Here is a 17,857-nt window from a genome sequence, read left to right on the forward strand (position 1 = left end):
AGAATCTTATGTTACTTATTACTGTGCGTTTACTGATGCAGTTTTTTTTAGCAGTTCGTGTCTATCTAACTTTTGCTGTATGAGTCTTAAGTCACCAATGTAGTTTCACCGCATAGATAATAAAAATTGAAGTGAACAAAAGAATGATACGCTAATAAAGGTATGCAACTTCAATTCCACCAATATGCAAAGGCATAAAAGGAATGGCAAAGTAGGACCATTATTAAATTGAAAAACTCAATGCAGTCACGCAATAGCAACACAGTGGATGATAATACAATGTCATTTAGACCAACCGGCCACCGGCTTTGGACTGGCGGAGTTTTCTCTCGTCCGAAAGTATCTTTGCAAACCTGCAAAATTTTAAAACGAGACAATGGTCACTAATTAGTAATTAGCAGTTTATGTATATAAACAATAATACAACAATAAATGCGACAGACAAGTGTACCTCCGAAGAGCTTCCTTGTTGGTTCCTCCATTCTCAATTGGTTCATAAACTCCTTTGTCTAAGTTTATCTTGGAAGCTGGTTTTTCAAGCAGCTGTTCTCCTACCTTGACGAGTGTTTCTAAATTTTCCTTTGTGGATACGTCAGCTGAGGCCAAGTTCCCCGTTAAGGTGTCATCCTGGTATCAAGCAAATGTGAAATTATGGTAATCGATTCTAGATGGTGTAAAATGGGAACTGTCATATCAAATAGCAAATTACGGCAAATGAGATTAGTAACTTAAAAAAGAAGGCAAGTAACCTATTACAAGTTACAACATGTTAATTCACTTATAGGTTAAAAAAATATATTGTCTGTGTGTATAACTGTGGCTCGGGTACCTGGATTCGGAGGTACTTATCATCCGATTTAAGAGCTTTGAAAACCACAAAGTTGTGATAATCAACCATATCAGCGCTTGCTTGATTAAAAGCATCTATGATTGGTGTAGAGTTATTATTAGTTAGCCAGCTAAGTAATCCCCATTTGGAAGCCATTTTGGCATTGTACTTTTCCTCGTTCTTTGCATTGCCTGTCCCCAGTGATATTACCAGAAAACGACCATAATCCATGGGCTTTATAGGGAATAAGTCTTCATGCTTCAACAATACTTGCTTAGTCACCTCACCAATTGCTATCAATGTCTAAAATTCATCACATACATAAACGAAATATTCAATTATTATCAGATCTTCTACTCTGAAGTAGTACTAACTTATTAATTCTACTAATTCATAGTATTATATATTTACCGGGTTATTAGCAGCGACGCCACCATCAATTAGGTTGAATTCCCGTTCATTATTTTGAGCATCCTTGTTCTTGAAACTGTGGGCAGGTAGAAACGTTGGCGCTGCCGAGGTACCAATGCAAATGTCCGCCAGTTCTGCATCCAAATCAGGTTTCGATTTTGCCTACAAAATGGTTAAAATAGTTGAAGTATTTGACTCGTATATATTGACATGTTAAAATATTTTAACATGTTGTAGCAAGGTAACTACCTTATTTTTCAAGCTATTAATTTCACTTATTTAATATTTACTTTTAGTTTATCTTTTAGATGATTAGTACTATAGAGATTCTTTTACAATACTATCAATACATTAAAGTGATCTAACAGAATTTTCCAATTAAGGGGATAAAAGGAATTAAACAAAAAGGAGGATTAAGTCGAAATATAAAATGCGCACCTCATATGAGCTGAAGATAACTGGCTGAAGTGTCTTGATGTCAAAAGTTGGAACAACGACGGCAGTTAAGGTATCATGCAACCTGGTACCTCCTAAGAGTCCCTTTATAAGTGTATGAAGATACTTCCCATCATATTTAGGTCCGTTCATCATTTTGGCTAGATTTAAGACCCCAGTAAACGGCCCTCTGCAAAAATTTATCCTACAAATCAAGAAATATATATACATCGAAGGGTGTGGTCTAATGGCCCTCAATAATCGGGTTAAAATCATTGGACAGCAGATTTCGAATTTCAGCAGACAAAAGAATGCTAGCCTAAGTCTTGATACATAGTCAAAGATAAATAATCAAGGTGAATACAAGTTATCTGTATAGCATCATTATCCCTAAAAAAACCAAGAATCATATTATATATGTTTGGGTTAACGTATAGCTAGCATGAGTTACCCTTTTTGGGGAAAGATTTTGGGGGAGTGCTGAAGATAGAAAGGAGTAATATCTTTTGCAGCATATAAAGGGCGTTTCTGTTCATTTGGTGCAGCTAACATGGCTGTTACAAGACCACCCGTGCTTGTTCCTGCCATCAAGTCAAAATAATCCGCGAGTCTTGCATCTTCACCGTCCAACTCCTGCAACAAAATGAACACAATTAGAGAAGGTTTAAGTTTAAACTTAATCATGAATTCAGCTTTGAAGGTTTTTATCACTGAACTTACTTCATCCACCTCTGAATATGTACAACTAATATCACTACTAAAAAATCAGTATTTTCCCATTGATTTCCCATTGAAAAAATTTCGAATGTTGGTGGGAAAAACCTAAATAGTAGAGTTTTCACACGGAAAAATTAGGAAGTTTCCTAGCGTCTCAATGGAAATCCGTTTCCCACCATGCGTTTTCCCAATGAGATTATTCGGTAGGAATGAGGTGGGAAAATCATGTTTTATAAAACAAATTTTCCACTGAATGGCGGTGGGAAAAACTTTTTTTTCTAGCGGTGTATATCGTACATAGCCTACATGAACTTATAATTCTAGTCTTGGTCAATATTTTTATTAATTTTCCTAATTACCTGAAGTTGTGATTCAAGATATGCAAGAATAACCCCAGGAATGATTCCTCTAATTCCTCCTCCATCAATGGCGAGAATGGTTATCAGTGTCCCTGTTTTGGGAGGCGGCAATATTGCTACTTGAGATGATGCAGCTGCAGCTTCGTTTTCCATAGGATTCAAAAGATAATTAAGTAGCGTGAAAAAGGATTATAGAGGGAGTTTAATTGGTTCATCCTCATATGCTAATCATAATGCGAATAAATAGAAATATTGTGCAGGAGTTTCAAAGATGATAATCATTATAAAATAATATTTAGAGGTATCTTTGTCAATGAGCACATGGGATATATAAACTGCTCTTTAATTGAAGAGCTCATTAACAAAACTCAATTCCTCTGTCTAGTAATTTAGACTTGAAAGATATATTGTTAAAGAATGTATTGAGTTTAACTTAATCGAGAAATTGAGTAATGGTTAAGCATTGCTATATTTTTAAGTTTCTTCAGCGTTCAAGTTGCGCCAACATCTAATAATTCAAATTTATTTAATTAGATGTCCTGGAAGATTAGTTGTTGGACAAGCATTGGTCTCTGTCAACAAATACACGATTAGACACGTTTACCTTTCTTCAAAGACAGTACCATGATAATTTGGGGCTAGTTTTGCAGCTTAATTGCACATTTGCACGATTTCATTTTGACTTTGCTAGTATTTTCTAGGGAAAAGGGTCAAAAATATCCCTTTACTTTGGGAAAACGATTAAAAATATACTCCATTACAAATTTGGGTCAAAAGTATCCCTCCCAGACTCCCATTATTATTTCAAATATACATCCGTCTTAACGGAAATCCCCAACATAACCCTATTTCATTTTTTTACACCCGCTCAATTTAAACCTGACTCAACTAAATAAAAAAATCCATATGGGTTACCTGCTCCTGTGCCTAGTGGCTCCAGATGTAGGGCTTGGGAACAAGTTGGTTGCATATGATTTTTTTATGTAGTTGAGTCGGGTTTAAAAATGAAATCGGGTTATTTTGAGGGATTTGAGAATTTCCGTTAAGATAGGGGTATAGTTGAAAAACTTCAATGACGGGAGGAGTATTTTTTATCCAAATTTATTGTGGGGGATATTTTTAGTTCTTTTACCAAAGTAGAGGGGCATTTTTTGACCCTTTTCCCTATTTTCTATCTCACATTCTTGTTCTAACTCCAAAAATTAGGGGAAAAATTAGCAGTAGTTACAAAGGAAATGATTTCTTCCTTGGATAATTTTTCCTGAGATATATCTGTTTTTACTATGTTCCTTTCTTTTCTTATTATTATAAACTATATATGTCGCTGGTGTTAATTCCTTGTTTTCCGTTTCTAAAGCATTTCGTCAGAGGTGTTGTAGTTATCTTGTATTTTCAAATTTTAAGCTTGCTTTTAGTGCAAGTAGAATAGAATCACATGATAAGGATGAAGCTTAAGAATAATATACTCCTAGAATGACGGAGAAAAGTCAAACAAGAAAAACCTGGGAAAAAAGAAAAAAAGTCAACACACAGTGAGTAGCCAAGAAACTCTCCAAAAAATACTTATATGCAATTGGTTCGTAAGCGATATTCCATCTCTTTCATGTTACATTGTTTATTTATTGTACCACAAATTCTTACCTGTGAGGCTTTATTATAGGCTGAAAGGGGATGTGATAACTTATAAAAGAAAACAACAAAATAGGTGGAAGGCGACTCTATGTGTAACCAGAGGCGGACCCCACATGGATGGTGGGAGTGCACTATCAGAGGCGGACCCACACGAGTATATATATATGTGTATATTTTGAGAAATTAATATATATTTAATTGTTCACTCTAACAAATAAAAGTGTCTTTGGGGCACGTTGGTTGCAATTGCTGCTTCCCTTACATGTCACCTTGGATGAAATCCGAATGTCACTTTTAATTATTTTTTTGAGCCTGTTATTAGGAAAACAATAAGGGTTAAATGAGCTCGCCTAGATGCGAACCTGCACTGTCACCACATGTTGCACAACTTTAGCTACTGAGCTATCTCTTTCATTTACTTCACTGTGTTAAATTTTATTTATTACACATATTTAACCTATATACTTGTATTTTCGTCACTGCTATGCTATTAGTGATCGGTCCGACACGGTATTATTCCTCAATCGTCATTAAAATTTTTATTGGCGTTTATGTTAAGATAACGGTGCGCTCGCCGTCTTAAAATCTTGGGTCCGCCTCAGTAGGTAACTTGAGGACTTTTTCCATGTCATCAAGTATAATAATGATTGATGAGAGGCTTTGTTATGTGACAACTCTGTAAATACCCTTCCATAAATGAGGTTAAATTGCAGCCTTCGTCATATTTACTTGGGGCGGAGCATCCAGGGGATGAAGAAGTTGAACCTCTTCGTGTTCCAACGAAATGCTCTTATGTTACAGGATCTTATGGATTACTTCAATTTACTATGCGTTTGCTGATGCAGTGTTTTCTTTTTGCAGTTTGTGTCTATACTAGTCAGCTTTGCTATCGAAGTCACAAATCGAGTTGGACGAGTAGGTAATAAAACTTGAAGCGAACAAAAGATGACACTTTAATATTGTATTTATAGGGATGCATTGCCATATTGCGACATTGACTGATGTAGAATGATACGCTAATTAAGCTGTGCAACTTCAATTCCACCAATATACAAAGGCATAAAAGGAATGGCAGAGTAGGAACATTATTAAACTGATATACATAATACATTCACGCTGTTGCAACAAAGTGGATGACAATACAACGTCATTTAGACCAACCGGCTACCAGCAGTGGACTGGCGCAATTTCCTCTCGTCTGAAAGTATCTTTGCAAACCTGCAAGATTTAAAAACGAGACAATGGTCACTAATTAGTATTTCATCACCAGCTTACATGTATGCATGTTCAACAATTCAACTATAAATGTGATAGACAAGTATACCTCCGAAGTGCTTCCTTGTTGGTTCCTCCATTCTCAATTGGTTCATAAACTCCTTTGTCTAAATTTATCTTAGAAGCTGGTTTATCCAGAAGATGTTCTCCTACCTTGACGAGGCCTTCTAAGTTTTCCTTTGTGGCTACGTCAACTGAGGCCAAGTCCCCCGTCAAGGTGTCGTCCTGGTAGCATACATATTTGTATCAAAGTACATTCAAAATTATGGTAATCGAGTTTAACTAAAGTGTAAAATATATGTGGCGCTCTCATATGAAATATATAGCTAATGACAACAAATTATAGCGGTATATACTCCCTCCTGTCGATATTATTTGTCTTTTACAATTTCTATTCCTCTCTTAAGGAAAGACATTTAATAACTTTAATCATGAGAGTACTTATATCTAAATCATTATTTCTCTCTCCTTATATGTCTAACTTAATTAATAGTAATTCATTAATTGAAACCTCAAGAGAAGATCTAGAAAATACGGCGGTAACTTTTTTGAAACAAATTCAGTTTGAAAAAACTATTAATTAATACCCCTCTGTTCACTTTTATTTGTCTAGTATTTTAAAAATAGATTTTTACTTTTACTTGTCGGGTGAAAATGATTTTCACCCCCCAACTTTGCTTTAAAAATCAAACTCCCCCTCAACTTTGAACAATAGTCATTCTCCCCCCTTTATCCTAATTGGCTTTTTAAAATTCCTATTTTACCCTTATATTATTAACTTGTCTTTTTTTCTTTTACCTTTTTAAAATCATGATTTTTTATCTCTTTAATCTATGTAACAAATTTCCTATAAAATAAATAAATATTATTTTCGATACAGAAAAAGAAAAGTGAGAAATACTAGTTGAGTATGTAAGTTAATGCCGTTCTATAATGAAATAAATGAGAAGAATAAGAATTTTATTAATAATATTCAAAACTCTGATATCTATTTATACAAGTAAACATAACATGCACTAATAATTTTATAAATATATTTCAATGAAGGTAATATAAAATAATTAATAAAAATAGAGGTATATTCTATAAAAATTATCTATTTATATTGTAAATGAATTTTAAATTTTAATTTAAAATATTCTATTAATGACAACCACAACCAGGACTATATATATATATATATATATATATATATATATATATATATAGAGAGAGAGAGAGAGAGAGAGAGAGAGAGAGAGGCGCCCTCGCGCACACACACATACAAATATATGTAAAAATAAAAGGTAATATGTATGTGTGTGCGCGCGCGCACGTGTATAAATATACTTATGCATGTAATATTAAAATATGAATCATAAAAGTAATATTTGATTTTGTGATAAATTCATAAATGGATTATTCTATTTATAATATGAATTTAGATAAAAGTGTATAAATATCTAGGTTAAAAAATAAATTTTTTATACTATAAAAAGGTATTACATAGATGGAGGATTGAAATGCCAAGGGTAAAATAGACATTGTCTAGGATAAAGGGGGGAGAATGTCTATTGTTCATAGTTGAGGGGACAGTTTGATTTTTAAAGCAAAGTTGGGAGGTGAAAATGATTTTTGCCCTTTACTTGTCACTTTCAGCATATCAAGAAAAAACAATTTTTTTGTTTTGTTTTACCCATAGCATTAAATACTCACTTCAAATCATTTTTCAAATCCAATAAAAATATGCACCAATTAATATGAGAACATTGATAAATTATGGACTTCATTTATTATTTCTTAAACAGTGTGAAAAGTCCAAAATTGACAAGTAAAAGTGAACGGAGGGAATATTTGGAAGTGAAGAATGAATGAAGATAGATAAGAGTACAATGCTGGTGATCAAAGTGAAACTGAAGCTCGGGTACCTGGATTCGGAGGTACTTATCATCCGAGTGAAGAGCTTTGAAAACCACAAAGTTGTGATAATTAACCATATCAGAGCTTGCCTGATTAAATGCATCTATGATCGGTGAGGAGTTGTTATTAATTAGCCAGCTAAGTAATCCCCATTTGGAAACCATTTTGGCATTGTATTTCTCCTCGTTCTTTGCATTGCCTGTCCCCAATGATATTACCAGAATGCGACCATAGTCCATGGGCTTGATAGGGAATAAGTCTTCGTGCTTCAGCAATACTTGCTTAGTCACCTCACCAATTGCGATCAATGTCTAGAATATTCATCACATACATAAACGAAATATTCAATTATTATCAATTTTCTACTCAGAAATACTGATTATTCGAAGAATTATTTTAATTAGTATGTCATGTTGTAATTTTTACCGGGTTATTAGCAGCGATACCACCATCAATTAGGTTGAATTCCCGTTCATTGTTTTGAGCATCCTTGTTCTTGAAACTATGTGCAGGTAGAAAAGTTGGCGCTGCCGACGTACTAATGCAAATGTCCGCCAGTTCCGCATCCAAATCAGGTTTAGATTCTGCCTATAAAATGGTTAAAATAGTTAAAAGTATTTTGACTTGTACACATTGACATGTTAAAGTATTTTCCGCAAGTTCACTGCCTTATTTTTCATGCAAGGTATAAAAGGGGTACCTCATATGAGCTGAAGATAACTGGCTGAAGTGTCTTGATGTCAAAAGTTGGAACCACGACGGCAGTTAAGGTATCATGCAACCTGGTACTTCCTAGGAGTCCCTTTATAAGTTTATGGAGATACTTCCCATCATATTTAGGTCCGTTCATCATTTTGGCCAGATTTACGAGCCCAGCCAATGGTCCACAGCAAAAATTAGTCCTACAAAAATCAAGAGATATACGTGCATTCAAGGGTATGGTCTAACAGTTAATGAAGTGAGTGAAAATCGCAGTCGTACAGAATTCAAATCTCATCAGAGACAAAAAAACTGCTAGGACGTGACTTTTACCCATATGCCTAATTAAGTCTTGGTAGGCGTGTTTATTTCTGGTATCTGTGCTAGTGGAAAGTAACAGGTATCCAGTGGAACAATTGATCAGGTGAATTGCCCATACAACACCATTATCCAAAAAGAAAAGAAAAATTTTATCCTACAAAAATCAAGATATATACATGCATCCCAGGGCGTAGTCTAATGATCATTAAAGTGGGTGAAAATTATAGGAGCACAGCACTACTAGGTGACTTTTGCCCATATGCTTAAGTCTTGTAGACATAGTTTCGTCCGGTACTTGCACTAGTGGAAAGTAGCAAGCATCTGATGAAATAGTCCAGATGCACGCAGGTAGCCCGTTCAACACCATTATGCACAAACAAAACAAAAAAATCAAGAATCATACTATATGATTGCGTTAACTTAAGTAACATGGTTTACCCGATCTGGGGAAAGATTTTGGGGGAGTGTTCAAGATAGAAAGGAGTAATATCTTTGGCAGCATAAAAAGGGCGTTTATCTTTGTTTGGTGCAGTTAACATGGCTGTGACAAGGCCACCCGTACTTGTTCCCGCTATCAAGTCAAAATAATCCGCGATTCTTGCATCTTTACCGTCTAATTCCTGCAAACAAATACAATCAGAGACAAATCTAAGATTTAAACTTGGTCTTGAATTCAACTTTTCACGTTTTTATTACTAAACTCACTGCATCCACCTCTGAATATATGCAATTAATGTAGATACATAGCCAATAAGTCTTCATAATTGTACTCTTTGAACATTTTATTTTACTCTAATTAATTTGGTTAATAATTACCTGAAGTTGTGATTCAAGATATGCAAGGATAACCCCAGGAATGATTCCTCTAATTCCTCCTCCATCAATGGTGAGAATGGTTATCAGCTTCCCTATATTGGGAGGCGGCATTTCTACTGGAGATGGTTCAGCTGCAGCTTCGATTTCCATCGGAATATTGTAAAAATGGATATATAGAGCTGACTTAATTAGTTCATCTCATATGCTAATCATAATGATAATAAATAGAAATGTTGTGCAGGCGTTTCAACGATGATAATCATCATAAATAAAACAAAAAAGAATATTAATAAGTGTTTTTGTCAATGAGCACTACAAATGGACATATAAAATGGTCTTTGAAGAGTTCATTAACAATACTCACTTCCTCTGTCTGTCCAATAATTTAGACTTGAAAGATTGTTGAAGAATTTATTGATTTTAAGTTAATTAATAAATGGAGTAATAGTTAAGAACTACAATTTTAAGTTTCTATAGCGTCCTGTCCAAGCTGTACCAACACCTAATAATTCGAATTTATTTAATTACAAGTCCTGGAAGATTAATTGTTGGACATCCTAGTTTCAGTTAACAAATACACGGTTTTACACTTTTAGCTTTTTTCAAACATAGAACCATGATTATTTGAGGCTAGTTTTTGCAACTTACATAAGGGGTTAGCATGATTTCATTTTGACTTTTCTCGTAATTTTCTATCTAACATCTTGGTCTCGCTCGAAATTAAGGGGAAAAATAGTTATAATCTTCCTTGGTTGATTTTTTCTGGGATTTTTGTAAAATTCCTTTCTTTTCTTATTATGAACTATGTCGCTGGTGTTAATTCCCTGTTTTTCGTTTCTAAAGCCTATCGTCCGAGTTGTAGTTCTATTATGTTTTCAAATTTTAATTTGCTTGTAGTTGTAGTGCAAGTAGAGTAGAATCAGGTGAAACACGATGAAGCTTAAAAATAAGGCAAAATAATACTCACACAAATGAGGAGAAAAAGTCAAACAAGAAAACCTGGCAAAACAGAAAAAAGTCAATACAGAATGACCTGCAACAAAAGAGGGAAAAACTTATATGCAAGGGCGTTTGCACCAAGAAGTTTGTGTCTTGTATATAAGCTTTTTATCATTATTTATGGTTGAGAAGTGATACTTCATCTATTTCATTAAACTAACCTTATTAAACTCGGCACGAAAGTTAAAATAAGATTGTCTTAAATTTATAATTTTAAATATGTCACAATGTACTTGCTATAAAAAAATATTGAAATTTGTGTTATTAAGGATGTCATAATATTTCTGTGCGAGGAGAACTTGTCATTAAGGCTAAAATCGGAATCTTAAGCTGAATTATTTTCAAATTTAAAAATGTAATTTTTAAACAAATTAAAAAGATCTATGATGTCCAATGTCCTCCAGCTATAAGAAGGACATTTGAAGTCATAGTTGTGAATCACGATCGATCAGGAGATTCTTTTTTTGATCCAGCTACAAGGAATTTACTCCTATTTTCTTAAGGTTTTTAGGGTACTACGACGTGTACCCATGTCACTTCATATTTTTAAAAGATAAAGGTCAAAAATACATTTTAACTATTATATTTTTTTGAGTTTCATACCTAAACTATCATAAGATTGAGAAAATTACTTAAACTATCATTATTTAGTTTACAAAACACACCTGAACTAAATGTGTGAACTCACTCTTCAAAAGGAAAGTGAAACTCAAATTTTCTCAAAACAATTATCCACATAGCATAAGTAATGCTATGGTGGCACCTTAGAAATTAAAAAATAATATTTTTTTATAAAAAAAAAACTTTATATTTTTTTTTTAAAACTGCATTATTTTTTAAAAAAATCAGCATTTTTAAAAAAAATATATGATTTTTTTTTTGAAAAAAAGTATCAAAAAATTTTGAAAATCAGAAAAAAAAAAGATTTAAAAAATGGAAAATTTGAATTTTTTTTAAAATGTGAAAACTAAATAATCAGTTTTCTTATTTATTTATTTTAAATAACTTTTCCATTTTTTAAACTATTTTTTATAATTTTTGATATTTTTTTACAAATATTATTTTTCAGTTTATTCTTTAAAACAAATAACTTTTTTTAATTTCCATGTGGGTGCCACTGTGACATTATTTATCCACTTGGATAACACTTGGCAACATTTTTATATAAAATGGAGAGTGTAGATCACATGCTATTCAAGAATAATTTGATGTGTGTTTTGCAAATTAGGTAGTGATAGTTTAGATAGTTTTTCTCAACCTTCTGATAGTTTAGGTATGAAACTAAAAAAAAATGATAGTTGAGATGTGTTTTTGACCCTTATCTCTATTTTTTTAATATAGAAACGTGTTGTACCTAGTTTTCAAGTTTCTTCAAGATATACTCTGCACGCTATTGCCAGTTTGCTTTTGAAGTATTTCTGATGTTCCTTGGCCTTTATTATTTCCCATTTTCTATTTCTTTATCATGCGTCAGAGTACTTTGAAAAAGAAAAGATAAACATACCACGGCATTAATTATTGGCTAAAAAAAATAAAGGAATAGGAAAATAAACTAGAAGCAAATACGAATCAGTCTCTTACCGTTTTGATTTGTAAGAAAAGGTCAACTCTTCACTTATTCTACCTCACAAAATCTTGAAGGCTTAATAGCTGGGACCTCCTAAACTTGATATTTTTTTTGTTTGGGTACCAAATTAAGGATTTTTACTGAACAAATTCGACAAATAAAAATGTAGTGTCTGAAATTTGAATACTCAAAATGAATTTTGAACACCCTAAAGCACTGAACCAATTTCTATTCAAAATCTATATATGTACATAAAAAATTATAAAGTATCTTATATACCATGTCAAGTGGGATATTTTTCAACCGTAAATTGCTACATATCTAATACAATAGTTTATTTGTTTCAAACTATGCAACTTCTTAGTTCTTCTTAATACACCACACATATTTTACTTCAATTTTTTTTTTTTTATAAGAATACTTCAACTTTATATTTTTTTATTCATTCTTTAGGCACAATGGTTATTTGTCCAACTATATATCCCTCCGTTTCAAAATATTTATCTTACTTTCTTTTTTAGTTTGCTTTAAAAAGAATGTCTCTTTCCTTTTTGTCAACTTTTTAATTTCAACTTCCCACATGACATGTTTAAGAGCACAAAATTAAAGGACAATTTGGTATATTCTACATATCTTTAGTTAGAAACCACATGATTCAAAAATCTTTTTTATTTTCTTAAACTTTCTGCCAGTCAAACCAGAAAGACTTGACTGGAATTCTATTATTTTAGCCACACATAAAATTTTACCAAAATAATTGAGTTTCAAGTGTAATTTTTTTTATCTTCTTATTTAGAGACAAATGACTATTTGTTTTAACTGTGTACTTTTTCTTTTTAGGGCGAAATTTATAAAAAACAAAATTTCTAGATCGTCCACTGTTTTTAGTAAAAATATTTAGCCAAAATAATAAACTTTTCAACTGCTTATTTCTTTTTAGATGGAATGACGATTTCAACGATGCAATTCTTCTTTTTACGAGATAAATTTGTGGAAAAAAAAAAAAAGGAACTCAGGTGACCCTCCATCATATTTATCCATACAAAACAAAAATAGCCTAAATAATGAAGTTTGAACGTGCATTTTACAAATTTCGCTCGCTAAAATGATCCAAAATATCTATGAGTTTAAAAAGGTAAGAATATATTTTTTAATATTAATATTTAAAAATATTAAAATTAATATTAAAAAAATACCATGTGAGGAGAAATATTCATGTGGCAGCGAGTATAGCACACCTCCGTGAGCTAAAGTCATTCATGGGGGGAAAGGCGCCGGGTGGGGGGGGGGGGGGGGTTGTAATAAACCAATAATAATTCAGATGTAGACATAACAAAAGGTATATCAAGCTCAAGGGGCGCCCAAACTATTAAGGTCTCATTTGTTTGCACTTAATGGAGGTCTGAATCTTAATCATTCAGATCTCAGTCATTAAGTGTGTTTATTTTTTTGGTCTGAATCATAATGGGAAAAGGGTCAAATTTACCCTCCAAGTATGGTTTATAGTTTAAATTTTTCCTCCGTCAAAGTTTGGGATCAAATTTGCCCTCCTCTTTAGGATACTTGTTATATTTGCCCTTTTTTGGAAGGAAGTGTGACTTGAACTAAAAAATTAGCCACGTAAACTTCCAAACCCAATTATTTTAACCCATAACCCGTTTACCTATCATATAAAATAATACAAACCTAATCCTTTTATTTTAGAAAAGAGAAAAAGAGGGAGAACAAAAAGCTCTACTGCTCTACAGGTGCATTTCTTTAAGGTTGGGTCCATAACATGTGTGTCAATTCCCTCAGACAATTCATACCCAACATCACCATTGAAATGGACCTCGTTTTCAGCAATAACCTCATAGTCCTTATAAAGCTCTACTGCTGTAGGGCTGTAGTTGGTAGCCCATTTGTGTATCTCACTTTCATTGGCTACTAACATGTCCATTACCTACACAATATTAAAGTGTTAGTTTTATGTGTCAAACTAAATAGACAAGCTAAAATGGACAAGTGTTACCTTTAGCCTGATATCTTCAAGCATTCTGATAATTGGCTTGTGTCTTGCCTCCAAAATCCAGCTATCAAATGACAGCAGTAGAGCTTTTCGTTCCCTCTCTTTTCTCTTTTCTAAAATAAAAGGATAGTTTTGTATTATTTTATATGATGGGTAAATGGGTCGTGGGTCATGGATTAAATTGGGTTTGAGAGTCTACGTGGAGTCTACATGGCTAATTGTTTTTAGTCCAAGTCACACTTCCATCCAAAAAAGGGCAAATATAACAAGTATCCTAACGGGGAGGGTAAATTTGATCCCAAACTTTGACGGAGGGCAAATTTAAACTATAAACCATACTTGGAGGGTAAATTTGACCCTTTTCCTAATCATGATCATTCAGATTCAGTCCATTAAGTGTATTTGTTTTTTCACTTTTAAAAACTCTTAATGGGTCTGAATAGATCTGAAGAAGGAATCAAATCTGTAACAAAGTCTTAACACAATTCAGACTTTGGTCTTCTCCCTTTGTGCAAAAAACAATTTCACTCTTCCCTCTCCAACTATCAATCGACAAACCAATTTCTTTTCCTCTTAAACTGGTAAGGTTCTAAAATCTTTACCCACATGATGATCTATTATTATTAAGCACTAGTAGAACATGAATATTTCTACAAAAGAAGGTTTAATTTATTTATACTATGTACTGGTAAGTCTACATTAAATTAAAATGGGATTGAAAAAGCCTGAGGCATGTAATATCTCGAGAATACATATAAATCTTATATGAATAGTAATATTTATAGTTCATCCATTTAAGGCTTGGTATTCGTGTAAGCTTCTTATTAATATGTATGTCCACAATTATCAAAAGGTGTTTTCATAGGGATGATTGCATATGCAGTTTAAAAAGGATTATGAATGCATATGCAATTCCATTATAAAAATGACGATGAATGCAAATGCAGTTTCATTTTTTTTTTAAAAGGTGAAAGCATATGCAAGCAATTTCAAAACTAGTTATCAGCATTTATAATTTCATTTACCTTGTTAGAATATTTTTTTATATTGATTTCAGATCGTTCAAAATATTTTCCAAAGATAAAATATACATTTATATTTTTGAAATATTATTTTCTATCAAAAAATAATTTTATTTTGCCGTAATGAGATTTTTATAATATTTTAATGATATAATGTTTAATACCTAATTTTATTTGAATATTATACTGAATATGTTTAAAATGATAAATTATTTACATTCATATATTGAAAACAAACAGTCTTAATCATTCAATGTTTATATTCAGAGATAACATCTTAATATTTTAGATGTGTATTCAAATTCAGACGTTTAAATTTTAATGCACATCTTAATATTCAGTTATGTATTCAGATTCAGACGTCTCAATCTTAACGGAAATAAATGAGAATAAGTCAATCTTGAAAGAACAATAAATGATAAGAGCTTCAAATCGGGAAAATTGATGAAAGGCTATGCCTTTAAACCCAATAACAGTATGCATCCTAGTACTAGAAGATCCTTAATGATTAAATTTATGGAGGCACATTAAATATGCCATTATAAATATTAGGCAGAAGAGCTAAAAATTTGTTTTTCAATTTGGCACGAATTATTAATTGCCTGTTTAAATTATGATGAGTGCTAACTATCCCTACTTTTGGATCCTTGAAATTTTGCAGGCGAAATTAGTACTCCTCTGAATAAAACAAAGTGTCCACTTAGCTTTTTATTTTTTGGTCAAAAAAAAGTGTCTACTTATTAAATCAAGAAACAATTAAACTTATCTTTCCAGATTTGCCCATATTAAATGTTATGTGATCAAATTCCAATGCCTATTTAATTGGGGTAGTTTAGTCAATTTACATATTTTTTTTTCTTGGAGTGAGTATTTTCTTAAGGGGTGTGGAAATTGCTAAGTGAACTCTTTTTTTGATCTGGAGGGTAGCTTGAACTTCACTGTTTAGGCGTAAATGTTTTTATTATGCTAAAAATAATGGAGTTTTATCGGAGTTTTAAATATTTGACTAAGATGACACTTACTATGGGATGGAGGAAGTACATAATAGAGTTCTAATCAAGGTTTTTTTTCTCGAAAAAAATACACAGTTAAAATAATTAATTATCGCATCTAAAGAAGAAATTTAAAAATACACAACTGGCAGTCTATTATTTTGACTAAATTAATTCTATTTTGCTAAGAAGACGGAGTTCAAGCCAAGGCTTTTACAAATTTGGCTCAAAAAAAGAAAAATGAAATACACAATTGGAACAAATAGTTATTGCATATGAAAAAGAATTTTAAAAAAGCAAAAAAAAATTATTAGATATAACTATGTGACAATTAATGGTTGAAAAATACCCCCACTGAAAATTGATTTTTGATTTTTCTTTACTATCATGCGCCTAAAAATAATGTATTTACACTATTTGTCATGCCATGGTTCAAGAGGTAAGTGCTAATAAATAGTCAAGTCCAGGATTTAAATGAAAACCACGAATAACTTAAGCATACAACTAATAGTTGGTGTTAAGTTTAATGTTTAGGTATATCCCTATCTAAGTATTACTACCAAATAGAAACTGAATCTTTCTTGGATTATTCAAGAAGATTTTGCATATAAATTGGGCTCAAGAAAGTGTCCCACAACTGTGTTTACTCCAAATCTTTAAAAGGCCCAATGTGAATATTGCATCCTTTAATATTGAACAAACAAATAGTATTGGCTTATTGGCCAGGTTAGAGCATCAAACAAAGGCCCTGTTTGGATTGACTTATTTTAGGTGCTTAAGCCAAAATAGCTTTTAAGCACAGTCTTACCCCACTAAAAAAAAAAGTATACTGATTTTTGTGGCTATATTATTGCTTTTTTCATATTTTGATCCGTGTTTGTCAATTAAGTGGCGTTTGGACATAAAACTCGTGAAATTTAAAAAATGGTATTCCTAGGAAAGTTAATTTTCAGGTTGGATCTTGTTTCTCGCCTCAGTTATCTCCTAGGCCATTTTCCTTCTTTTTTTTTTTTTTTTCATTAGCGTCAAACCATAGTTGAGACCTGTCGTGGGTCAATAATCTATATGTTAAAATCAATTTTGTTTTCTTCATATGCTTATACCTTACACTACGTCTAAAAAGAAACTGACATTACGTTATCTTATACCTAATTAAGATTAAGCATCATTTCATTTCAAAAAGAAGAAAAGGAGTTAGTTCCACTTTCTATTTATACAAATTAAATGATGTTTTGAATCGTATCATCCGTTCATCGTCACATAAATCACTATTTAAAAAATGAAAATTAGCAATTAGCGACAGATAAATTCTGTAGCTAAACAATAAAATTCATCGTTAATCCTATTTACCGACTGATTATAAGAAAATTTTGTTAGCTAAGTGTCATATACTGAGGAAGTTCGTTTTTTTTATTTGTTTGTTTGTTAATTATAGGGGTGGGCGTTCGGTTCTTCGGTTCGATTTTATCGAACTTCGGTTCGGCTATTTCGGTTTCGGTTTTTTGAAGATGAACACCGAACACCAAACCAAACTAGTTCGGTTCGGTTCTTTCGGTTCGGTTTTGAAGTTTGGTTCAGTTTGGTTTCAGTTTTTTTGATATGACATTAGAAGCGATTCCATTTACACTAATTCACATTCTCAAAAGCAACAAAACATAAAACTGACAAATTAAAATTAAAATCAAACAAACAGGATACACAAGAATAGAAAACCATAACAATAATATATGATTACTAGGTGTTATATACATACAGTAAGAATAATTAAGAAAACACATAAAGGACATACATTAATCCTAAAGCCACATCCTAGTCACATTTCTTTGTTAAAGATATTTGATTTTTTCAATTGAAGTGGAAAATTAGGGATACAAAA

At 32.2% G+C, this 17,857-nt stretch overlaps 2 protein-coding genes across 3 annotated transcripts; both read right to left on the reverse strand.

Moving 5' to 3' along the window:
* Nucleotides 1-144: 144 nt before the first annotated feature.
* On the reverse strand, nt 145-3,146 carry LOC132621282 (patatin-like protein 3). Of its 2 annotated transcripts, XM_060335492.1 has the most exons (7): nt 2,752-3,143; nt 2,127-2,308; nt 1,679-1,865; nt 1,241-1,402; nt 830-1,132; nt 452-627; nt 145-353 (listed from the first exon to the last, which is right to left on the reverse strand). In XM_060335492.1, the coding sequence occupies exons 1-7, from the start codon at nt 2,902-2,904 to the stop codon at nt 287-289; spliced, it is 1,230 nt and encodes a 409-aa protein (XP_060191475.1). In that variant the 5' UTR covers nt 2,905-3,143; the 3' UTR covers nt 145-286. The 2 variants fall into 2 exon arrangements, with proteins under 2 accessions (XP_060191475.1, XP_060191476.1); XM_060335493.1 differs by lacking the exon at nt 830-1,132 and having other exon boundaries at nt 2,752-3,146.
* Nucleotides 3,147-5,335: 2,189 nt separating this feature from the next.
* On the reverse strand, nt 5,336-9,768 carry LOC132622355 (patatin-like protein 2). The gene is made up of 7 exons (XM_060336956.1): nt 9,394-9,768; nt 9,016-9,197; nt 8,258-8,459; nt 7,984-8,145; nt 7,566-7,868; nt 5,708-5,883; nt 5,336-5,601 (listed from the first exon to the last, which is right to left on the reverse strand). Exons 1-7 carry the CDS (start codon nt 9,541-9,543, stop codon nt 5,535-5,537), a joined length of 1,242 nt encoding a protein of 413 aa, XP_060192939.1. The 5' UTR covers nt 9,544-9,768; the 3' UTR covers nt 5,336-5,534.
* Between the last annotated feature and the right edge of the window lie 8,089 nt (nt 9,769-17,857).

The sequence above is a fragment of the Lycium barbarum genome, chromosome 12 (assembly GCF_019175385.1).
Source record: "Lycium barbarum isolate Lr01 chromosome 12, ASM1917538v2, whole genome shotgun sequence".
NCBI lineage: Eukaryota > Viridiplantae > Streptophyta > Magnoliopsida > Solanales > Solanaceae > Lycium > Lycium barbarum.